We start from the raw sequence: 22,292 nt of genomic DNA on the forward strand, positions 1-22,292 counted from the left end.
GGCATTGAGTTGCAAAAAGCTGCAAAGATAATTGCCAACAATCAGAGAAATAAACTCAAAAGCATTGGAAAAAATGCAGATATTTAATAAGAATGAAACCAAAAAGCCAATATGCAATTTTATATAAGCAGTATTTATACACTTGCGGATATTTTCCCTTTCCTTAAGTTTATGCACTTATCTATTCTTGATACGGTGCTTGTGTGTTTGACTTATCTAAATTCTTACACTTTAATTTATAAGTAACTATTTACAGACATTGGCACTAGAAGTTGACATTGAGACGGAGGATGAAATAAACTCTAGAGAAGAAAACAGAAAAAGATATAAAGATAAAAATAGACGAAATTCTAATGTACCATGTAAGTTTTATTTGAGCATATACAATAAACAAGTATATCTTCAATTGTATAGCTGATATGAGCTATTATCAGATAACTGTAGTAATGTTATGAGAATTACAAAGATGAAACAGAATTTGGAAGAATCTTGCAAATAATGCAGTTAAACACAAAATTATATTTTGCCCAGATAAAATATTTTGTTTCTTAACTTGTAACTTGTTTCTATTTAAATAAAGGTGATAGCAGCAGAGTGCGTTTGTTTCTTAGCAGAACGGAAGGCAAGCATGACTATATCAACGCTGTCTTTATAAACGTAAGTTGAAAAAATAATAAGACGTATGTCGGATAGAAAATATAAAATAACAATTAAAGGGAAGTAACTGACAATGAAATGAATACCATTGACGTTGTTTGATTGATTACTTATTCTTTTTCTTCCGGCTGTAAAATGAAACAATCGGTTTAACATTTATTCATAATAAAATCTAATCAATCCAGTGCCAAATCTGTTTATCTGTTATAAAGGGTAATAATGAATCAAATGTATGGTCTGTTCTATATCTATATACATGTTTCATATGAAATGTTGTATAAAATGATACAGGAGTTGATTGGTATTCCCTTAGGACTATCGCCTATGAATAAAGAAACTGAAACGCAAAAATACGACGATGCGAAGAAATGGCAAATTCAAGTCTATAATTATCACTCCTTCGTCATTGTGTCTTCGCTCCTTCTTCACCGTTCTTCGTGTTTTCGTCGTTGTCGTTTCGTGTTTTAACTTCTTTTGCGATTCAATTTCTTGTCTTTTCGGCTTTTCACGTTTCAAATTACTTCATTCATAGTCGATTGCCCTAACGGAACACTGTAGGTTGAAGCATAACCCTGATTGTTTACCGATTACAAGTAGAGTACAGGCAGATATCCGTTAAAATCGATTTTTAAGATATCCGATTATTGAATACGTTGTCTTCAAATCTTGGAATTTGATTATTTCTAAATGAGAAACACTTTTGGAAACCATTCATCGTTGTACAATAAATTACTGTTGATTACAGAGCTTCAGGATCAAGAATTTGTTCATTGCTGCACAAACACCACTTCCTAAAACTGTCGAGGACTTTCTCAGCATGATATTCCAGCAGCACACGTGTTGTGTTGTCGCTCTTGAGGATCAGAATACTCCTAGCAAAGTCAGTATTACAGATGTATATCAGTTTCATGTCAATTTATTCTAATTTGTACATTCATGTACATGTTTAACTAGCTTCAACTTCGAGTGATCACAATAGAAAATATTACAGCAATAAATATTTTATTACATTCTTTACTTAATGTCTACGTCTAATGGAAATAATAATTGGAAATCTCCTGTAAATGTGTAATAAATACATGTACATGACATAGATCACTATTTTAGAAATGCGATAAATTGCCTTCAAATGTTGACGTTTCTTCTTACCATTTAAAAGTAAAATTTAAGCAAAATAATGTAGTTCGTAATATTATTAAAAAATGTTTTATAAAAGCATATTGTTTAGGGCTTTCATGACAAAAAAAATCTAAAATATTGTTTTAAGTTTTATTAATTAAGGTGAGGTATAGAAGCCCCATGTGTTCATTGATGATTTTGCTTCATTAGAGTAACGGGAGATTAACGTGAACGTAAAGTATACTCACAACAGAGTAACCCATTTGAACAGACAAATCTTTACATTTTTACCATGAGATATTATATGCATCATATATGTAAAGTTAATCATTATATTTTTTTCAGGATGTCGGACAATACCTTCCTGCTGATAACGAGACTTTTACATTCGGAAATTTTTCTGTAACAAGCTCGAAATATGAAACAAAGTCACAATATATCTTAAAGAAACTGACAGTCAAAGATTATACGAAGGTAATACAAAAGAAAATTAACATTTCTGTTTATGATTATTTTTAACGATTGTAAAAATTGAGTTTTTAGTAATTACAATTTAAGACAGTTGCTGTTGAACACAATAAGATCATAACTCCCTACTTTCACATCGATAGTTCTGTTAGCAATTGGTATAATTCAAGCGAAGCATTTTTTTGTATGGAAGTCAAAATACTACGTTGATAACATTTTCATCCCTTTACGAATTATACCTGCACGTTCAGCTCTTCTAATTTCAGTTGTAAACCATCAAAAATACACATAATCCATTATTAAAACATTATTAAACACGTTTGACATTTCTAAATAATTAAAAACAAATGTGGATTCTTGAGACATAATATGCCCTTTATACCGTTTATGATATGATACGGCACGTTTGTAACGTTACTTTTATTGGATAATCGTGAGATTTATAATATCTATATACACCCACATATACTATTATCACTATGACCGTGTAAACAAAAAAAGCATAACCGCTGAAAACCGTTTATACCGGGTGATATGGCATGCCAAAAATATAAGTAATTTATAGTTTAACATTAAATCTGTTCATTTTATCTTTGTAGTCATACTGTTATTACAAATTAGTCTTCTCTCTACAGGACCAGAAGAAATCGGTGTTTCATTTCCAGTACAAAAACTGGCAAACAGCGAAGAAAGTACCCGACAGCGCCATGGATTTTGTACAATTTGTTAAAGAAGTGGAAAAATATGTTGCTAATGACCCGGAAGATGATCCAAATATCATTGCACATTGCTTGTAAGAAATGGTTAAATTCTTTGTAATAATATCCGATTTAGTATCCACTTTCGTCTTCAAAATTTGTCAGCAATATAGCAACAGATAATGTCTATATTTTTGAATATTTTCTAGTTGTATAAAAAGAAAATGTAATGGAATCTAAGTGATAGCATTGGTGCCTTTTGTCTCGTGACACTATTTGAAAATAATGTACTGGAGACTAACATTGTCATAGATGACCTTAATTTTCTGACATAGAATTTAGTAACACTGACCAGGTAAAAATTGCCTGATCTCAAACTCGTATCACAGGTATTTGATTTGTCAGAAACAAGCAAAGGATATACACAAATCAATGAAACTTTTGAGATCCGAGACAAATGTCATATAAAAATTTTGTAACCTCAAGGCATGGTTGGCAATTAATGGAAAAATAACTTTACTTAGATTAAACTTTTTCTGCAAACTCTGTGTTTTACAATCGATTCCTGTTCTTTATTGTTTCTTTTGTTTCGTAATTTTATCATTTGCTTGAATTAATAGTAAGAAACCTGAGATTGAATTGGACAAAACCTAGTATAATGCTGCTGATGGACGAAGATAACAATAATTTTACAGCGAAATATATTTCCGATTGATAGATTACTGATATGATATATGGAATAATGTAGTTCTAAATGATTCTCTAAATAGAAGCTGTCTTAGGTAGATCTATATATATAGATCTAAGGAGGCTCTATACTCCGTATATCTCGTCTTTTCGTATATCTCATCTTAGACTTTTTTATTTAAAGAAGATATAAAGGAAAAAAAATATTTGTTTAAGGAATGGTTTTGAGAGAAGTGGTCTGTTTTGTGTCGTTTACAAACTTCTAGAGAAACTTGAAGCTGAACGACAAGTCAGTGTAGTTAATGTAGTCAGGAAGATCCGTACACACCGACCACAATCAATTACATCAATGGTGAGTACACGAAAAAGTCTTTAACAACATGACATAGTGCATCATTGTTAAATTAAAATGCATTTTTAGATAAGTTATTCATCTATATTTTCCATTCTTCAATGTTCAATCCAAGACATTTGTTTCTTTTTGCCAATCAATTATCCATCTATCGTTTCGTTATCAATCTACCGTTTTGTTCCAAATCATTTTTTCATCCACCATTTTGTTCCATATCCTCCATTTTGTTTCGTTCACTAATGATACGTTATAAACAAGGTGGTAGTTGCAAATTCTCGGCTTCAATAGACTATAATATATCTTTATATACAATGAATGATGGTATATTTTCAGGAACAATTGAAGTTTTGTTACGAGTGTGTTTCAGCGTATCTGGAGATTTACAACACGTACTCCAATTTTGCATCTTAAGATTACTGCAACTTAATGTTTACAATGTGTTAATTGACACATATTTGTAAACATCGTGTTTTGCAATCTACTAGCAAAAGGAAACCAAAAATTGTTAGTTTACATGATCTCTCAATTTGTAGCAATTTTACTTTTTAAATCATGTTTACTTCATTCTTACATGTTTTTATATATTACTTTTGTTTATTACTATTTCATTTAATGCTTACATCTTTACTTAATTTTTTTTAATGTTTACATCTCGGTTATCCTCTATGAGAACTTTTATTGTGTTTCCATCGGGCATCGTCGGTTGAGTACACAGTATCTCTATATATTTATGTGAAGTATACGGATATATCCATATATCAATGTGGAGTATACGGATATATCTATATATTGATGTGGAGTATAAGGATATAGCTATATATTGATGTGGAGTATACGGATATATCTATATATTGATGTGGAGTATACGGATATAGCTGTATATTGATGTGGAGTATACGGATATCTCTATATATTGATGTGGAGTATACGGATATATCAATATATTAATGTGGAGTATACGGATATATCTACATATTGACAAGGAGTTTACAGATATATTTATATTTTGATCTGTAGTATACGGATATTGCTATTTATTGATGTAGTGTATACGGATAAAGCTATATATTAACGTGACGTGGAGTATACGGATAGATCTATATATTCATGTGAAGTATACTGATATATCTATATATTGATGTAAAGTATACTATATATCTACAGATTGATTCCGACTATGATTTTCTTGATCTTGAAACCAACGAAAGCTCTTGTCAACATATATTAAATGGTTTAAAGTAAATTACTGTTTTAACGGCTTAACACCTATACAAGAGATTGGTACATCATAAGTAATCAGTATCAATGAAAATATCATTTTTAACATATGTAACTTTGCTGTTGTAGTATTTTTCACTATATGTTTTAGCTTTATTTACATTTTTGGATTAACAAAAACAATCAGCTGAGAGTAAGTTGTTCAAGGAAAGAGGACATGATTATGTAATCCTATATTTTCTTTATGAAAGGTCTATCAAATTATCATAGTTTATCGATTAAGGGGAGATAACTACAATTTAAAAATTGAGAAGAAAATTATATATGTACTATAAACATTGAGATATTATAACAAATGTTTCATCTGATACAGAGATATTTCTTTTATTCATTTTTTAAATCTTTTGTTACATTGTTTCTTACATCATTCATGACATCTTGAGTACTTTCCTCTAATATTATAACATTTATATATTGATATATATGTATGTTTATATATAGGTTTACATGTCTAAAAATTCGCAATACATTAGAGTAATGATTATAATGAAAAAAGAGCATGTGCAGAAAATGTATATATTGGATACAGTTTATTTATCTATGTAGTCTTTAGCCGTATGGTTAGTTCAATAAGTAGAACAGGTGAATCGGGCTGCCAAAGTTCGATTCCCGGAGAGAGCAAGTCACATTCATGTGATTTATCATAAAAGCCTTTATATGGTCATTTGCACTGTATCTCTGTTTTGGCATGTACAGATGTTCTTTGCGTTGCGAAATTGTAGACAACTTGTACTTGTAAACTGTGTGTACAGTCATCCCATAGCAGGGATGCATCGTGAAAAAGGGGATGGAAAAAGAAAAAAACCCACCTTTCCGGGGAGGCAACATTTTTTTGGGGTCTTCCCTTCGTGTTAGTGGTCATCCCAAAATGGCGGCACGTCGCCAGGGGATGTCGGAGTAATGCATGTTATTTGCTGTTGTTTTACGTGGCGCCGGACCAAGATTTATCAGCATCCATGCCATTTCACTCAAGAAGTCACATCGGGACGTGTGAACATGCTGATCTTCCGTTCGTTGGTCGGGTTGGAGTTACGGCAATACTTCAAAGGCTTCAAGTTTCTTGACGGCAGAACCAAAAAACGTCTCTTGTTAGCGCCACCATCCCGAGTTGTTCACGACATGTAAACCAAGCGTCTCTGGTACTTGAGGTGACTTGACCTTTTCCTGCCGTGTGCCATATCTGCGACGTGTACGCCTTGGGATGGAGATGGAAAACATGCATGTTATTATACAGCATAAACGTATTGATATCGAATGTTATTTCACATCTTATAAAATGCAACCAATGAATTTTCAGCGTTTGCGCTACATTATGTTCGAAGAGATATCATTATTGGACAAAATCCTGCCTATTTAGCCTCGTTTCATTTCCGGAGTTCAAGAAATCATATGAAATGTGTATTGCTCTCCATATTGCCTCGTTTTCATTTTCAGAGTAAATAAAAATATATAACTAATACATAATATAATCAATTTAGCATTGTGTTTATCTTCAGAATGCAAAAAAATGCATATCAAATATTTATTATATTTAATTTTTTCTGATTAATTTACTGATAAATGTCTTAATGCCAAAACATCTGCATTGTTTAGTACCATATTGATTCTTTTGGATTTGAATACAGTCTAGTACCTGTTCCGTTGTTCGATCACTTCAAACCACTCGCTGTAGGTTCGAGCGGTGCAAGCGTCATTGGATTCGTTTGTGTGATAAAGCTATTCAGCTAGCTAACGCTACGTGGATGGTTCTATTCAGTTACCCGCTTTTGAATAAAAAATGAATATATGGGCATATGACGTCCTCCTCTGTCAGTAAAGCTGGAAATTTGTCATATGACCTATACTGTGTTGGTGCGACGTACCCCTACCCCTTCAAAAAAACATCCAATAAAGGTTCGACAACTTGTCCAATGTTTAATTCAGCTTTGTTCTCAACAATGTATATTAACCTTATAGCATTTTATACATCTATTGTTATCGTTTACATATATTTGTTTCCCACGTATCTATATTGCAAACATGTAATTAAATCGCAACACAAACGTGTATTGTTATCGCAAACATGTAGTTATACAGAAAAACATGTATCTATATCGCATGTATGTGTTTCTAATGTAGCTTACATGTTGTTTCGTTATTGTATTTATGTTTTAATGTTTAATGTTAATGTTTTAATATATGTAGGGTTTTTTTATATCGCTTACACATGTATTTAATATCGGATTCATTTATTTTTATCATAAACATGTTTTTTTTTCTTATAACACATACATGTTTCTTTATAGTACATATGTTTTATATCTCATACATATTTTTATATCTCATACACGTATATAAATATTTGCAATTTAATGACATTATGTCTGACAAACTTGGTTTTAGTGATGAATATGTCTTTATCGGACTTACTTACTGAATTCAAAAAGTAGGCAATGAATCAAAACAAGCCAAGACTATGTATTGTAACGTTCATAGAGATATTAAAAGCATATATATTTATAAAAAACAATATCTGATCTGAATAAATGTTTAAATCATTGAAGTTATTGAAGATTGATTTTAAGGTACACATGTGACATTAATAATCTTTAATACCACTATGTATACCTTAAGTTTAAAAGGGGTATAAAGCCATATCTTCTTAATATTTTTGTATATTTTGTAACAGTAAATTTATATTGTTTCGATCATCATACTTATTGTAGCATATATTGTCTCTGTTATTTGAAATGCATGAATATCACATGTAAACAGAATACACTTTTCCGGAAAAAAATAGTATGTTTGCTATTATAAATAGGGTTTTAATCGTTCAACAGTTATTTCATGCATGCGCCAGTCCCTTTTAATGAGATATACAAATATAAGAATTCCTTTTCAAAACTTAAATAGGATTTTATACACTTTAAAAAAGTTTTTTTTTAATTAAGCATTTGTTTGTCGAGTAAAACAGCTGCCAATTTTATTCAGAGTATGAAACATAATACGAAATATTATCGCCCAAACAATTAAGATTAAACAATAAGATATTATGGTAGGGTTTCTTGTACCTCTTTTTGCACATATAACCCCCACACTTGAACAGATCTTCAAACTTCCTTCTTTGAAAAATATATTTTTCGATCAGTTAGATTGAAACAAGTCTTATGTTTGCATTGAACATTTAATTTATTTCTTGTGGAGATGTTTTCAGGATAAATGGCTTTATTCCTTTATTCGGAACAATGAAGAGGAGTTTAAATTTGGTATGTTAAACATATAATAGCAACATAAATTTCATACTTTAAAAGTCTTTTCTAGGATCGTGTGGGGGTTGCGTTCATTGAACGCCGCCTTTCCTTGTTGATCTTATTTATCCTTTTTTCAACCGTAAGGTTGCATACAATTTCACTTCTTTTGTTATTCTTATATGTATTTAATTTATACTATAATGACATGATGTTGTCCTCGTTACTTTTACCACAATGTTCTCAAGTGAGCTTTTCTAATGGCATTGTGTCTGTCGTTCGTCGTTTATTTCTCACCTACTGCGAAATCTCAGGTTAACCCTTGGCGATATTCTTTGTATTTTTTGTAAATAGAGTTAAAAGTCGTACGCGCAAATTTATTTCTTTCATTTTGAGTAAGTATAATATATTTTGTTCCGTTTACCTACCGTGTTGCACCTACTCGTATTTACTCTCTTCAGTATATGAAATATCCACTTCTAACCAGATGTCGTTACAGGTTTTGGCGATACAACAAATAGTTCATTCGACTAAATATTTTATATTAATTGCTAAGTTAATTTTAGAAGAAGACATAAAATGGAGGGAAAACATGGGAAAGATTAAAGAAATAATTTCAAATCAAAGTAACTTGATGTTAATCAAGGAAATTCTGATATTATCATAATGTCGATAATGGTTGAAGAAATGAAAGGCTGTTTCACCAAACCGATGTGATGGCATTATCAAAAGATGGCTGACGCAAGTCAGCTAAAGTTTATGTCCAACTAATTGTACTGCGCGACGTGATATGTATGTTATTTTGTATCTGGGCCAAATCTCACCTAATTAGTACCTTTTCTGTCAGGATTTTGAACTACCTCAAGTCGTATTAGAATTCATTTTTGAATTAATTTGTTACGATATCATTAATGTTTATTTATTTCTACATCAATTCCATGTTTTATTTGTGAAAATATTCCTAACAGAAAGTAAACACATGTAGCACCAAAATAAAGATATTGCCGCTTATGTCACGTATCAAACACACTGTTGGTTTATACAGAATTTATTTTAGTTCGATTGTGTAGGAAGCTTTAAGCTTATAGACACACTTTCGAATCCGTTCCTGGAACCAACCAGTACCGAGCAATGAGTGTAAAGTTTCGTGCTCAAGGAAACAACGACTTGCTCCTGTCGGGGTTTGAACCTATGCGGCTAGCGATCATTAAATTACTAGTCCGACGCGTTAACCACTCGGCCATGTCGCCACTGTTGATAACTACACTGGTGTATATACGGTACTGCGTTACTGATAAAACAATTAGTAAACTATCAAGTTTTATTGTATATTTAAGACATTAATTTTTGCAACCATTATTGATTATAAAAGGATTAAACTATTATTTTATGGGAGCAGATGCACAACTTATTTGTTGTTGTCAGAGCGTCCTTAAAATTATAAGAGTCATCACTATTTATTTTAGAATAAGCTTCTCTGTAAAGATAATCAAATGGACTCCACACTAAAACCATTTCTTGTTAAAAAAACAAAAACTCAAAGATTGTGTTCATCTTTCAAGTAAATAGGATATGGGAGCTATTGGTAAAGAACAAATTTGTAACGATTATGCAAAATATGGAAATGTTATGGGCAAACACTTGAGGTTTGTATGTTTTGGAATATGGAGGCTATTCGTTGACAAAAATCTAGCCTTGTTGATCTGACTTGAACAGTTTGTTTACAGACAAAATACATTTGTATTTCTTTGTATGTAAACTCCAATGTTGTATTCTGGGATTGAGATTGCCGATTTAATATTGTAAACATGTATTTAAACAAAATACATTTTGTTAAACGACAAAATATTAACTGTTTTTTTCTGATAGTAGCAATACCCAGTGTTCATCATAGCATGCAGAATACTCATTGTTCGTGTATACGCCTACAAAACAGAAGTTATTTTCTTAGCTTTTCATTGTCAAACAATCATCATTCGGATCTGCATGATCCAGCTTAACACGTTTTTCAAGGAGATAAAATAAGCTCCGCCCATTTTTCCGCCCACTACATCATCGTAAATAAACGTATTCATCCGCTCATTTTCAGTATTTACCGTCAGCGACGCGTAGTTTCCGTTTACCACACCTTTTAGGTGTTTTGTTATTCACCAAATACAATTAACTTGCATGATTGCCATTCTATGCCTTTATTCAATTGACATCAGCGGGCTTTAAAAGATAATAGGCATATAAGTTTTGAAACGTTGTAGATATTTGCTAGAAAAAGAAACTAAAAAAAAACAATTAAAAAAAACTCACCAGGTTACTTACACACTGAGGTTAAATATTTTTCAAAGAAGTAAAAACTATTGATAAGACTATATAGCGACAAATGAATTTTACTGAGAGATTTCCAATTTGCATAGGAATGAGTAACATTGACAGTTAAGCTGCTACCTTACCACTTTCAAATTTTCATATCAACATCTGGTAGAGATTTTGATACGACTTAATACTAATACAGATCAAATTCTGACTAAAAGTAGCATTTACTATTACATAAGTAACCTTAATTCTAGCGTATGACTTGACAAGAAAAAACTTTTAACAATAGTAAAATTAAAACCAAAGTTGAATGTACCCTTTCGTTCATATTTTTTACCATACTTTTCAGATATATTTTCTACGGTGGCACAAAGGTGACATGTGTGTGTTTTTATTTATCTCGTGCGCTCGAGATACTATGTCGCGGCCACCAGCTACTAAGTCGTGGCCACGAGATAGATAAGTCGTGACCACGAGTTACTAAGTCGTGGCCACGAGATATCTAAGTCGTGGCCAAGAGATACTTTGTCGTGGCCACGAGTTACTAAGTCGTGGCCAATTGATAGCGAAGTCGAGGCCACGAGATACTATTTCGTGGTCACGAGTTACTAAGTCGTGGCCTCGAGATAACTAAGTCGTGGCCATGAGATACTATGGCGTGGCCACGAGTTACTAAGTCGTGGCCACGAGATAGCTAAGTCTTGGCCACGAGATACTTTGTCGTGGCCACGAGTTACTAAGTCTTGGCCAATTGATAGCGAAGTCGAGGCCACGAGATACTATTTCGTTGTCACGAGTTACTAAGTCATGGCCTTGAGATAGCTAAGTCGTGGCCATGAGATACTATGGCGTGGCCACGAGTTACTCAGTCGTGGCCACGAGATAAATAACCAATCAGATTGCACTATTTATATGAATTTCCCTAGACATGTGCTATAGTACAAGGATGCCCCTACTTCACCAGCCTGTAAAAGTGCCATTTATACAACTTATTGACTGGTCAATAATCTTACATTTAGCGTCACTGTGACCCTAATTTTTGACCCAATGACCTCGAATTATAAGATGTCATCTTCTAATCAGTTGCAATGATCTTTCTTGGTTATCTAAACCATGGCTTATCCATTCTAAATTATGAATCAGACAAGGCTTTAACATGAAGTTCCCGTGACTTAGTAACTCGTGGCAACGACATGGTATCTCGTTTCCACGACTAAGCTATCTCGTGACCACGACTTTGTATCTCGTGGCCACGACATAGTATTTCGTGCGCACGAGATAAATTAAAAACACACACATGTCACCTTTGTGCCACCGTAATACGATTTGATTGTTTTGCACGTGCTGTTTAACGCTACATTGTGACGCCACGTAAACAAAACTTGAAACGTCTGTGCAGCGTTAACGACTGAATTAAATATATTGGTATTCGGATTCTTTTTCTTAGTAAGACAATTTTCTTTCATTCTAGATAGTTATTACAACAAATTCGACAAAAATTGTTTTTATTTATCATATTTTTCAAACAAAAAAGCGCCCTCAATGTTAAAATACACAGGGAGAAAATAAGAACGGCGAGTGCATTGTTTAAGAAATAACATCGGCCTGAGAGGTGTATATCGGCTATTTAACACCGGTTTGGAGTTTTGATGCGTAGGAATTGACCATGAAAGCCGTAGGCCTGAGTGGTTTTTTTTTCGCACAAAAAACGACAAAACCGGTGTTAAATAGCCGACATACACCTCTCATGCCGATGTTATTTCGATTCTAACACGATAAAATAAGCAAGATCGCTAATGTTATTTTTTCAATCGGAAATAACTTCCGGTGTCGATTTTCGTATAACGCTGTTCGAATTTCGCACCCTACTGTTGCGAAGATATAGAAATTATTAAACAAAAGAAATAATAAGAAAAAAACATTATTTTATCAAGTTTTCAACAATAAAAATTTACGTCGTATTATGTTTACATCAGTGCCCCATTTATCTTTCTTGTATGTATGAAATAACGTCAGCTTGTTTATGAATTAGTTGTTTACTTAGGATGACGTCATTACGCTGCTTACGGATTGGCGCCGTTCTGTCAAAATATTTTATTAACTGATATGAATCAAATATGTGGCGTGGCGTTAGTGTATGTGAGATATTATTTCGGTATTGTATGAAAAGAAAACATTATAAGAACTGAAAATATAAATAAAAAAATGCTTGTTATTGTTGCTTTAAAAGGCCTTGTAAACTATATATAATCGATGGTGAAAACATAACAGCCGCAAATACAAGTAGTCCCTAACCAGTGTTTATTGGCAGTTTAACACCGGTTTTTTTTCCTTCTTTGTCTATAGTGTTAGAATGTAGAATAATGCACGCTTCGGGCCTCCTTTGTTTATATAGAAAACATTCCGATAGTGTTAGAATGATAATTTGATTTGTTTTAAATTAAAGTTTCATTGATAGTTAGTCGAAAATAAATAGTAGTTTTAATGTAATATTAATTTCCATAACTTTTCCTTGTGAAATATATATATAACAATACGAGATCAACGAATCAATCAGTCATTGATGCATCTCTGTCTGATAAAGTGTGAAAATTTTATCTCTTTTGGGGAAATATGTCATGATCATACCTTTGTTTAAACTTATTACACTCTAGCGGTACATCTGAAATATATACTAGAAGTCGATTAATTATTGTTTTATGAGTTCGTTCGTTCGTTCGTTCGTTCCTTCCTTCCTTCCTTCCTTCCTTCCTTCCTTCCTTCCTTCGTTCGTTCGTTATCCATTCATTATTGAGATAATACTTTGCTAAAATATGTTTGATACCTGTCAAAGAAACAAGCCTTTTTCATGTTACACAATTAAATGAGCCGGAAAAAAAATGAAGTTCCGATTGGATGGGCCTATAGTCATTTATACTTAAAGGTTATGTAGAAAATGAAATTGTTCAAAATTTATCGGTGTTTTCCTAGAAGCATATAACATAATACATGTTGTTGTGTAAACACTAAATAATCAAAAGAGTGCACTGGTTCTTCAATAACGTTTTACCGGAAGTCAACTCATATAATGACGTCAATACAAAAACATATAATTGAAATGAAATATTGTAACTTAAAAAACTTGAAATCATATATATCTAGTGAATATATTTAAATTGAACGTTTGATTAATCACTTAAATTCATAAACTGTCTCTGAGAGTAAACGACATTTACAGTATTTTAAATGAAAAGGTCTCTCAAATCAATCACTATTGCCATAAGTTTAAAATCACTGTTATGATTCTCTTACTGTAATTAACCGGTAAAGTTTCGCTGATTATATATAACGCATTGCAAATGTCACTTTATGTTTAAAAGGCATACGTGAACAATTGGTGTCAGCAAATGCACGTGAATCACGTGTACAATGTTACTTCAGTTCTAGTGGGTACAGCTTGGCAATAGGTCGTAATTCCTCGTTTGGATCTAACACGGACTGCTCGAATATGTCCATCACCGCCAGTTACTACATCTTTTATAATTCCTATTGACCAGCGATTCCTTGGTAAATACTCGTCATGTATATGAACCAAGTCACCAACATTGATATTGTCACCATGGTTACCAGATTTTCTGTGAAACTCTCGCAACGATGTGAGGTATTCGTGTTTCCATCTTGACAAAAAATGATCAAGCATTGCAGTCTTAAATCTGAACTATTTACCGGCCGATTCTTGGGTTAATTCCTTTGTTGTGAGATCTCTGTCGTCTTGATAAATAGGTGAGGCAATCCTTCGTCCGTATAGTAGATGCGATGGTGTTAATGGCTCTTCATCTTTGGTATCTGTATATGTATATGTAAGAGGGCGGTCATTGATAATGCATTTGTTTTCGTTTACAAGTGTACGAAGAACTTCCATGCTTATCAATAATTTCCACAGCACTTTTCTGATACATGTATTGGTAATACCTATAAGTCTTTCCCACCAACCACCATACCAATGGGCATGTTGCGGGATAATGGCCGTTCCAAGAATCTCGTCCTTCAAGATTTTGACAGTGGCTATATATGTAAGGGCGTTATCCGACATTATAATTTTTGGAATTGATTTTCTACTGAAGAAACACCGTAGAGCCAAAATGAATGATTCCAAAGTCATATCTGGCACAATCTGTAAATGGATAGCTCGTGTATTTGCGCACGTGAAAAGACAAATATATGCCTTTTGTAGATCTCCATGAAGTTTTTTTACTGACAATGCTCCAATGAAATTTATCCCTGTCACAGTGAATGGCGGTGCTTGTTTCAATCTGTTGCTCGTTAAAGGTGGGGCGTCGGAAATACTATATGCTTTACCTGTTACCTTGCGGCACGAGACGCACGAGCGAACAATTTTCCGGACACGTTGACGAATACAGTATACAGTACTTTTGACGAAGAAATGTGACAGTACTTGCTGTACCGGAATGAAGCTGAACAATATGTGCGTCCTTTATGATAAGGTATGTCAATGATGTTTAGACGGAAGAAGGTACTGGAATATCGTGCTTTCGTGTAACGGTGCATTATGTAATCTACCGCCGCAACGAATTAGCTTGTCGTCATCCATGAAAAGATCTAGCTGTGTTACTATAGTTCGTCTTCTTGATCTGCTAGATTTGTTTTTTAACAGATACTTTATTACTTCTGGGAAATTTTGCCGTTGCACGTGTATTACTAGTTGTCTGTCTGCTACATCCATCTCGTGTGTCTCTAAAGGTCCACGTATTTTCTTTGAACGTCAGCAATTGTTAACAAATCGGTTGACGTAGGCCGTAACACGTAATAGTTTCATATATGAATTATATCTCTGGAAATCTAGAGTCTCTATAATATTTGGTGTTTGTAATGAGTATCTTGAGGCTATCAAGACATTTGTTTCACATTTAGGATTGTCATATTCAACAAACTGGTAATCGTTCCTTTGAAATGCTCTCTCATCCATCAGCCATGTTGGGCCATACATCCACAATGGATTATTTTGAATTTTTTCGTAGGTACGTCCTCTCGATAAAAGGTCTGCAGGGTTCTCATGAGTTGGGCAATACTGCCATTGAAAACCATGGGACATCTCTTGTATTTCCTTTACACGATTTGAAACAAATATCGGTTGTTTCTTGGCTGAAGAAATCCAACTAAACACGATTTGACTATCGCTCCATAGATATACACTTTTACAGTCAATAGCTGACTTTAAATGTTGACAAAGTCTTGCTGCAAGAATTGCTGCACAAAGTCCTAGCTTTGGAACAGTAAGCTGCATAATTGGGGCTACTTTACTCTTCGCCATGATGAGTATGCTTTCTTTACCGGAAATGAGATATGCGCATGCTCCATGCGCCGCTTTAATGCTTGAATCGACGAAATTATGCAGGCTTTCATCTTTCTGTGTGGATTTTGGGAAATATTGTCGGCTGAATTTTATTTCGGTGGCCTTGACTAAATCGTCTCTTACTTTTATCCATTCCGTATTATTTCTTCGGGTAAAACCTAATCCCAGTCGAAGTTTTGTTTCCATAGCAACTTTATCAACATTTTTAATCTAACAGTAATTGGACAGAGCAATCCCAACAGATCAAAGATTGATGACGACTCTTTTAAAAATCTCCCTTTTAGATAAAAATAAGTTATTACTGGGGTTTAAAATCTTTGGCGAATACGACATTTCATCGGCTGAAGGATCCCAAAAAATCATTTGTGGCATAAAAAGAGTTTATTCTGCAATGTTTAGTACAATACTGATTCTATTGGACTTGAATATAGTCTAGCACCTCGTCCGTGATCGAGTGGTAAAGGTCGATCACCTCAAACCACTCGTTGTAGGTTCGAGCGGTGCAAGCGTCATTGGACTCTTTTATGTGATAAAGCTATCCAGCTAGGTTAAGGCCCGTCGATGGTTCTATTCAGGTACTCGCTTTTGGCTGAAATAATGCATTTATGGGCACATGATGTCTTTCTCCGCCAGTAAAGCTGGAAATTTGCCAAATGACCTATACAGTGTTGGTGCGACGTACCCCACCCCCTTCAAAAATCATACAATAAAGGTCATCCAACGTTTAATTCAGCTTTGTCCACAACAATGTATAATAACCTTAAAGTATTGCATACATCTATTGTTATCGTTTGCATAGATCTATATCTATATCCCGTACTTGTATCTATATTGCAAACATGTAATTTAATCACATCACAAACGTGTATTGTTATCGCAAACATGTAGGTATACAGCAAACATGTAGTTATACAGTAAACATGTAGTTATACATTCTAACACGACCCGCATTTTTCCCTATTGAACATAGAAGAACAGAAAGTGTGTGTTATTATGCAACAGATGCACAGTTTGACGTTCTATATTTAGACATGTGACGTAATCATTATACACGTGACGTAACCACTAAAAATCCGACGCGCTGAAAATAAGTACGGAAACAAATCAGGCGCAATTTTGCTTAACTATCAAGTAAGGCAACATTTATTTGTTGATGTCGTGTTAGAATGGAAATAAAATATCCAAATCAGTGATTTTATCGCTTGATAACATCACTGTTTGTCGTTCGGATGCGCATCATTATATTACTCGGGCTACGCCCTCCTGATATAATTCCTCCTATCCGAACTCCAAACAGTGATGTTATTGAGCGATAAATTTTTATATCGCATAAGTGTATTTATATCGGGTACATATTTTTTTATCATAAACATGTTTATTTCTTATATCACATACATGCTTCTATATAGTAAATATGTTGATTTTTTTATCTCCCACATATTTTTGTTATCTCACACATGTATTTAAATTACATTTTAATGACAAGGTGTGTGAAAAACTTGATTTCAGTGATGAATATATCTTCATCGGACTTTCAGCTTACTTACCGAATGCAAAGTCAGGTCAATAGATTTATTTAATGATTGATTCATTCAGTATTTATTTGTAACCGACTCATTTCTTTTCATGAACGCTTATCAATACACACTTACCAAAATAATTAAAACAGAAACGTTGCTTGGAAAACATCTTTTTCATAAAATTATTCTAAGTAGGCAATGAATCAAAACAAGCCAAGACTATGTATTGTAACTTTCATAGAGATATTAAAAGCATATATATTTATAAAAAAAAACAATATTTGAATAAATGTTTAAATCATTGAAGTTATTGAAGATTTTTAAGGTACGACTGTGACAAAAAAAACTTTCATACCTTTACAGTATACCATTAGTTTAAAAGGGGGTAAAAAGCCATATCTTCTTAATATTTTTGTATATCTTTTCAACATTAAAATTATATTGTTTTGATCATCATACTTGTTGTAGCATACATTGTCTCTGTTACTTGAAATGTATGAATGCCAAATGTAAACAGAATAAACATTTTTGGAACAAAATGTCATGTTGCTATTGTAAATAGGGTTTTAATTCTTCAGCTATTATTTCACGTATGCGCCAGTCGCTCTTAATGAAATATACAAATATAAGATTTTTTTTTTCAAAACTAAAATATAGGTTTTTATACACATTAAACAAGCTATTTGTAATTAAGCACTGGTTTGTCAAGTATAAAACATGCCAAGTACATTCAGTGTATGAAACATAATACTAGATATAATCGTTCAACCTTTAAGATAAAACAATGAGATATGGTGATATTGTTTCCCTTTTGCACATATAACCCTCACACTTGAACGGATTTTGAAACTTCCTGCTTTTAAAAATATTTTTCGATCAGTCAAACAAGTCTTATGTTTGCATTGAACAATTAATCTATTTCTAGTGGAGTTGTTTTCAGGAAAAATGATTTAATTCCTTTATTTGGAACAATGAAGCGCAGTTTGAATTTGGTACGTTAAACATTTAATAGCAACATAAATTTCAAAATCTTTTCAACCGTAAGGTTGCATAACATTTCACTTCTTTTACTATTCCTATATTTATTTAATACATACTATAATGACGTGGAGCCGACGGTGCCCAGGATGTTATTATCGTTACTTTCCCACTTTTTAGTAATGTTCTCAAGTGAGTTTTTCTAATGGCATTGTGTCTGTCGTTCGTAAATTATTTCTCACCTGCTGCAAAATCTCAAAATAACAAGGGTTAACCCTTGAAGATCTTTTTGGTAATTCAAATTTGTAAATAGTGTTAAAAATCGTACGAACTAATTTATTTCTTTGATTAAGTATAATATATTTTGTTCCGTTTACCTGTCGTGTTGCGCCTACTCGTACTTACTCTCTTTTGCCAAAATACAGTATATGAAATATCCGCTGCTAACCAGATGTCGTTACAGGTTTTAGCGATACAAATAGTTCATTTGACTAAATATTTTTCATCATTTTCTAAATTAGTTAAAGAAGAAGACATAAAATTGAGGGAAACAAGGAAAGGTTTTCCATGTTTGGATTAAAGAAAGAATTTCAAATCAAAGTAACTTGATTCTGAGCGCAAGCTATTAGAATTTCATGTTTGAATAAATTTGTTACGATACCATTAATGTTCATTTATTTCTACATCAATGCCATGTTTTATTTGTGAAAATATTCCTAACATAACGATTTTGATAGAAAGTAAACACATGTACCACCAAAATAAAGATATTGCCGCTAATGTCACTTGACAATGCCGCTAATGTCACGTGACAAATACACTGTTGATAACTACACTGTTGTATATACGGTACTGCGTTTATAATGCAACAATGTTAATAAAATATCAAGTTTTATGTTATATTTAAGATATTAATTTATGCATAAAAGGATTAAACTATTATTTTATGGGAGCAGATGCACAACTTATTTGTTGTTGTCAGAGCGTCCTTAAAATTATAAGATTCATCACTATTAATTTTAAAATAAGATACTCTGTAAAAATAATTAAATTGTCTCCACTCTGAAACAATTTTTGTTAAAAATAGATTTTGTTGATCTTTCAAATCAATATAGGACATGGGTATAGAACAGATTTGTCACGATTATGATAAAAATGGGGAAATGTTATGAGCAGACACTTGAGGTTTGTATGTATTTGAAGAGCAACATACGGATTCCTAGTGCTTTTAGCGACTACGAGAAAAAAAAACATTTCTAAGGAATTTTACACAGAAAGTCAATTATTAGTAAACAGACTGATTAACTATTAAACGATACTTTCAATTCATATTTTTCATCAATAATTAAGCGAATAAATGTTTAACACGGCGCCTCGACAATGTATGCGCGATATTTGTCGATAACAACATCACATGTAAATTTCTTATAAGCGCACAACCATATTTCTGGATAGTTTATTCCAAACACCTTTACTGAAATGTTTATAGAAACAAAACACACGTAGGCATGAAAATTGCTTTAAAATGAACGTGGTAGCCTTAGGAAAAAATACCCGAACATTTATTTCGAGAAACAGATGTCCGCTTCATTTTTTTGCAAAAGACATTCATAATGTTGGTATACTTTAAAGATTAAGTCCATATCTTTCACTTTTATGCCGTCTAAGAAATAATTTTCTTTTATAAAATACATGCATGACGAAGTGCGATTCTGAGAATCAGGGCGTTTATTTTACAATGTTACATAAACAACACGCAGCGCCATTATATTCTTTGTTCCTTGTTATGATTATCTTAAGATTTAAGGGTTTTCCAACATAATTAACTGCTTTTAACAATAATAAGCAAAAGATAATTCCACATATATACAAGCTGTTTCTTTGTAAACCGTACTAAGAAAATCGGTAAGAAATCATGGCGCCTCCTCAGTTCATTTTCGACAATTTTTCTTAAGTTTTTGGTATAGAACTAAAAATAAGATTTTAACCTTCAAGTATATTTAGATAGAAAGTCAGAAGATAATTCCTCAAATAAAATGTCACAAAAAAACTTAAAAAGTTGGTCTGTCTTGTGTAAATTCGGAGTTTACTGGTAAGCCTGAAAAGCGTACCGATGAATCTTGGGAACGTACCACCTTTCAATTCTTATAACATTTTAAACAATTTGCATAAATGTATTATAGAAGCAATTTAAGTTTATTGTTTTTAAAATAAATTAAGTATATTTATAATCATTAATTGAAAAAGAAATACATGTAATTACAATCTAAAAATGACTTTTCTTTTCAGTTTGAACCGTATCACGATTGAAAATTTGTATATCCGATTGTTGAAAGAAATCACGGCTTCATTTTGAATACTTATTTATAGATGTGATTTCTTAGTTTTAACTACATTTTATATATTTTAAGTTTACACAAAGAACTTAAATAAGTTTGGAAATGGACTGCTCATCAATTATTAATAGTGTCAACATTTCCGAAGTGTATATTGGCTAGCGTACCGGTGTCGGCGTTGTGTAATAGTGGACACATTTTAAAAAGAAATATGTTGAATACATTTTCTATACCGGGACAAAAGCGTCTTTTTCGGTGTTGGGATTTTGAGAAATAAGTAATACATATTCCCTCTTTTTTGAAAAATGAAGTGGAGTTTGGCTTTGGAATGTAGATACATTCGTGATAACATGCTCAGTTTGTTTTTAATTCCACTTTTTTCTGCCGAAAATAACATGTTTTTTTAGGGCGCATAACCATATAACAATTGTTTAAAGGTACACTACATTTGTAGGGTATGAACCGTGACAAATTTGGTTCCCTTCTCAAAGTCTCAAATAATTTAGCTTATTTCAAATCTATTTTGTCTCTGTGCAGTTTACAAGTACTTTTAACATCAGAATTCATGGTACCGATAAGTCTTTATCTGTAAAACGTGGTGTTGTTCTTTATTGATTTTAATTTAGATTACACGATTTTTCTTACAAGAAAATCGATACGTTCCGTCATACGGAACTCTCGTACGGTATTATTTATCTTTATACGATATATTAATATTTGATCAAACTATACAATCATTAATTTCAAAACATTCAAGCTTAATAACTTAAAGGCACCTTTGTCATATAAAAACGTAAGATTTAAATAAAAGCGTGTGTTCTTTGAGGAGCTTTTGATATGCGTTATTGATAATTTGATTAGTTTTAAATTAAAATTCCATTGATAGTTTGTCGAAAATAAATAGTAGTTTTAATGTAATATTGTTACGAAATCACTTCTCTATTGTGAAAAGCTTTGTTTATTCACTTTTTTCGCTTAAAAGTAAACCATTTCTCTATGCTGGTATAATGAACAAGTCCAGTCCAAGTGAAAGCAGGATTATATTTATTGCAGTAAATCAAAATAATGCATCATTTTATTCTCTATCAACAGTCAAAACCAAAGTAAAATCCTTAACAACTTCAACAAATACATTTCTGCAATTACTAACTAACCAACTCCAACTCAAAACCCCAACTCACTACCTCAAAAACTCCTCAAAAACTAACCCAGCTAGAAAAGTTCCCAGCTTATATACCCTTCTGTTTGCGCAGCTAGGGTGGTGTGCAAAAGTAGATTGTTGCGCGACCCACTTGCGCTAACCAGTTTTACA

General features: G+C 32.6%; 1 protein-coding gene across 1 annotated transcript; it reads left to right on the plus strand.

Moving 5' to 3' along the window:
* Positions 1-238: 238 nt before the first annotated feature.
* LOC132751578 (receptor-type tyrosine-protein phosphatase C-like) lies at positions 239-6,030 on the plus strand. The gene is made up of 7 exons (XM_060741759.1): positions 239-362; positions 581-657; positions 1,403-1,537; positions 2,122-2,250; positions 2,880-3,037; positions 3,846-3,981; positions 4,315-6,030. Exons 3-7 carry the CDS (start codon positions 1,475-1,477, stop codon positions 4,390-4,392), a joined length of 564 nt encoding a protein of 187 aa, XP_060597742.1. The 5' UTR covers positions 239-362; positions 581-657; positions 1,403-1,474; the 3' UTR covers positions 4,393-6,030.
* Positions 6,031-22,292: the final 16,262 nt, after the last annotated feature.

Source organism: Ruditapes philippinarum, unplaced genomic scaffold (assembly GCF_026571515.1).
Source record: "Ruditapes philippinarum isolate M1 unplaced genomic scaffold, ASM2657151v2 ctg12235_1_1_1_1, whole genome shotgun sequence".
Taxonomy (NCBI): domain Eukaryota; kingdom Metazoa; phylum Mollusca; class Bivalvia; order Venerida; family Veneridae; genus Ruditapes; species Ruditapes philippinarum.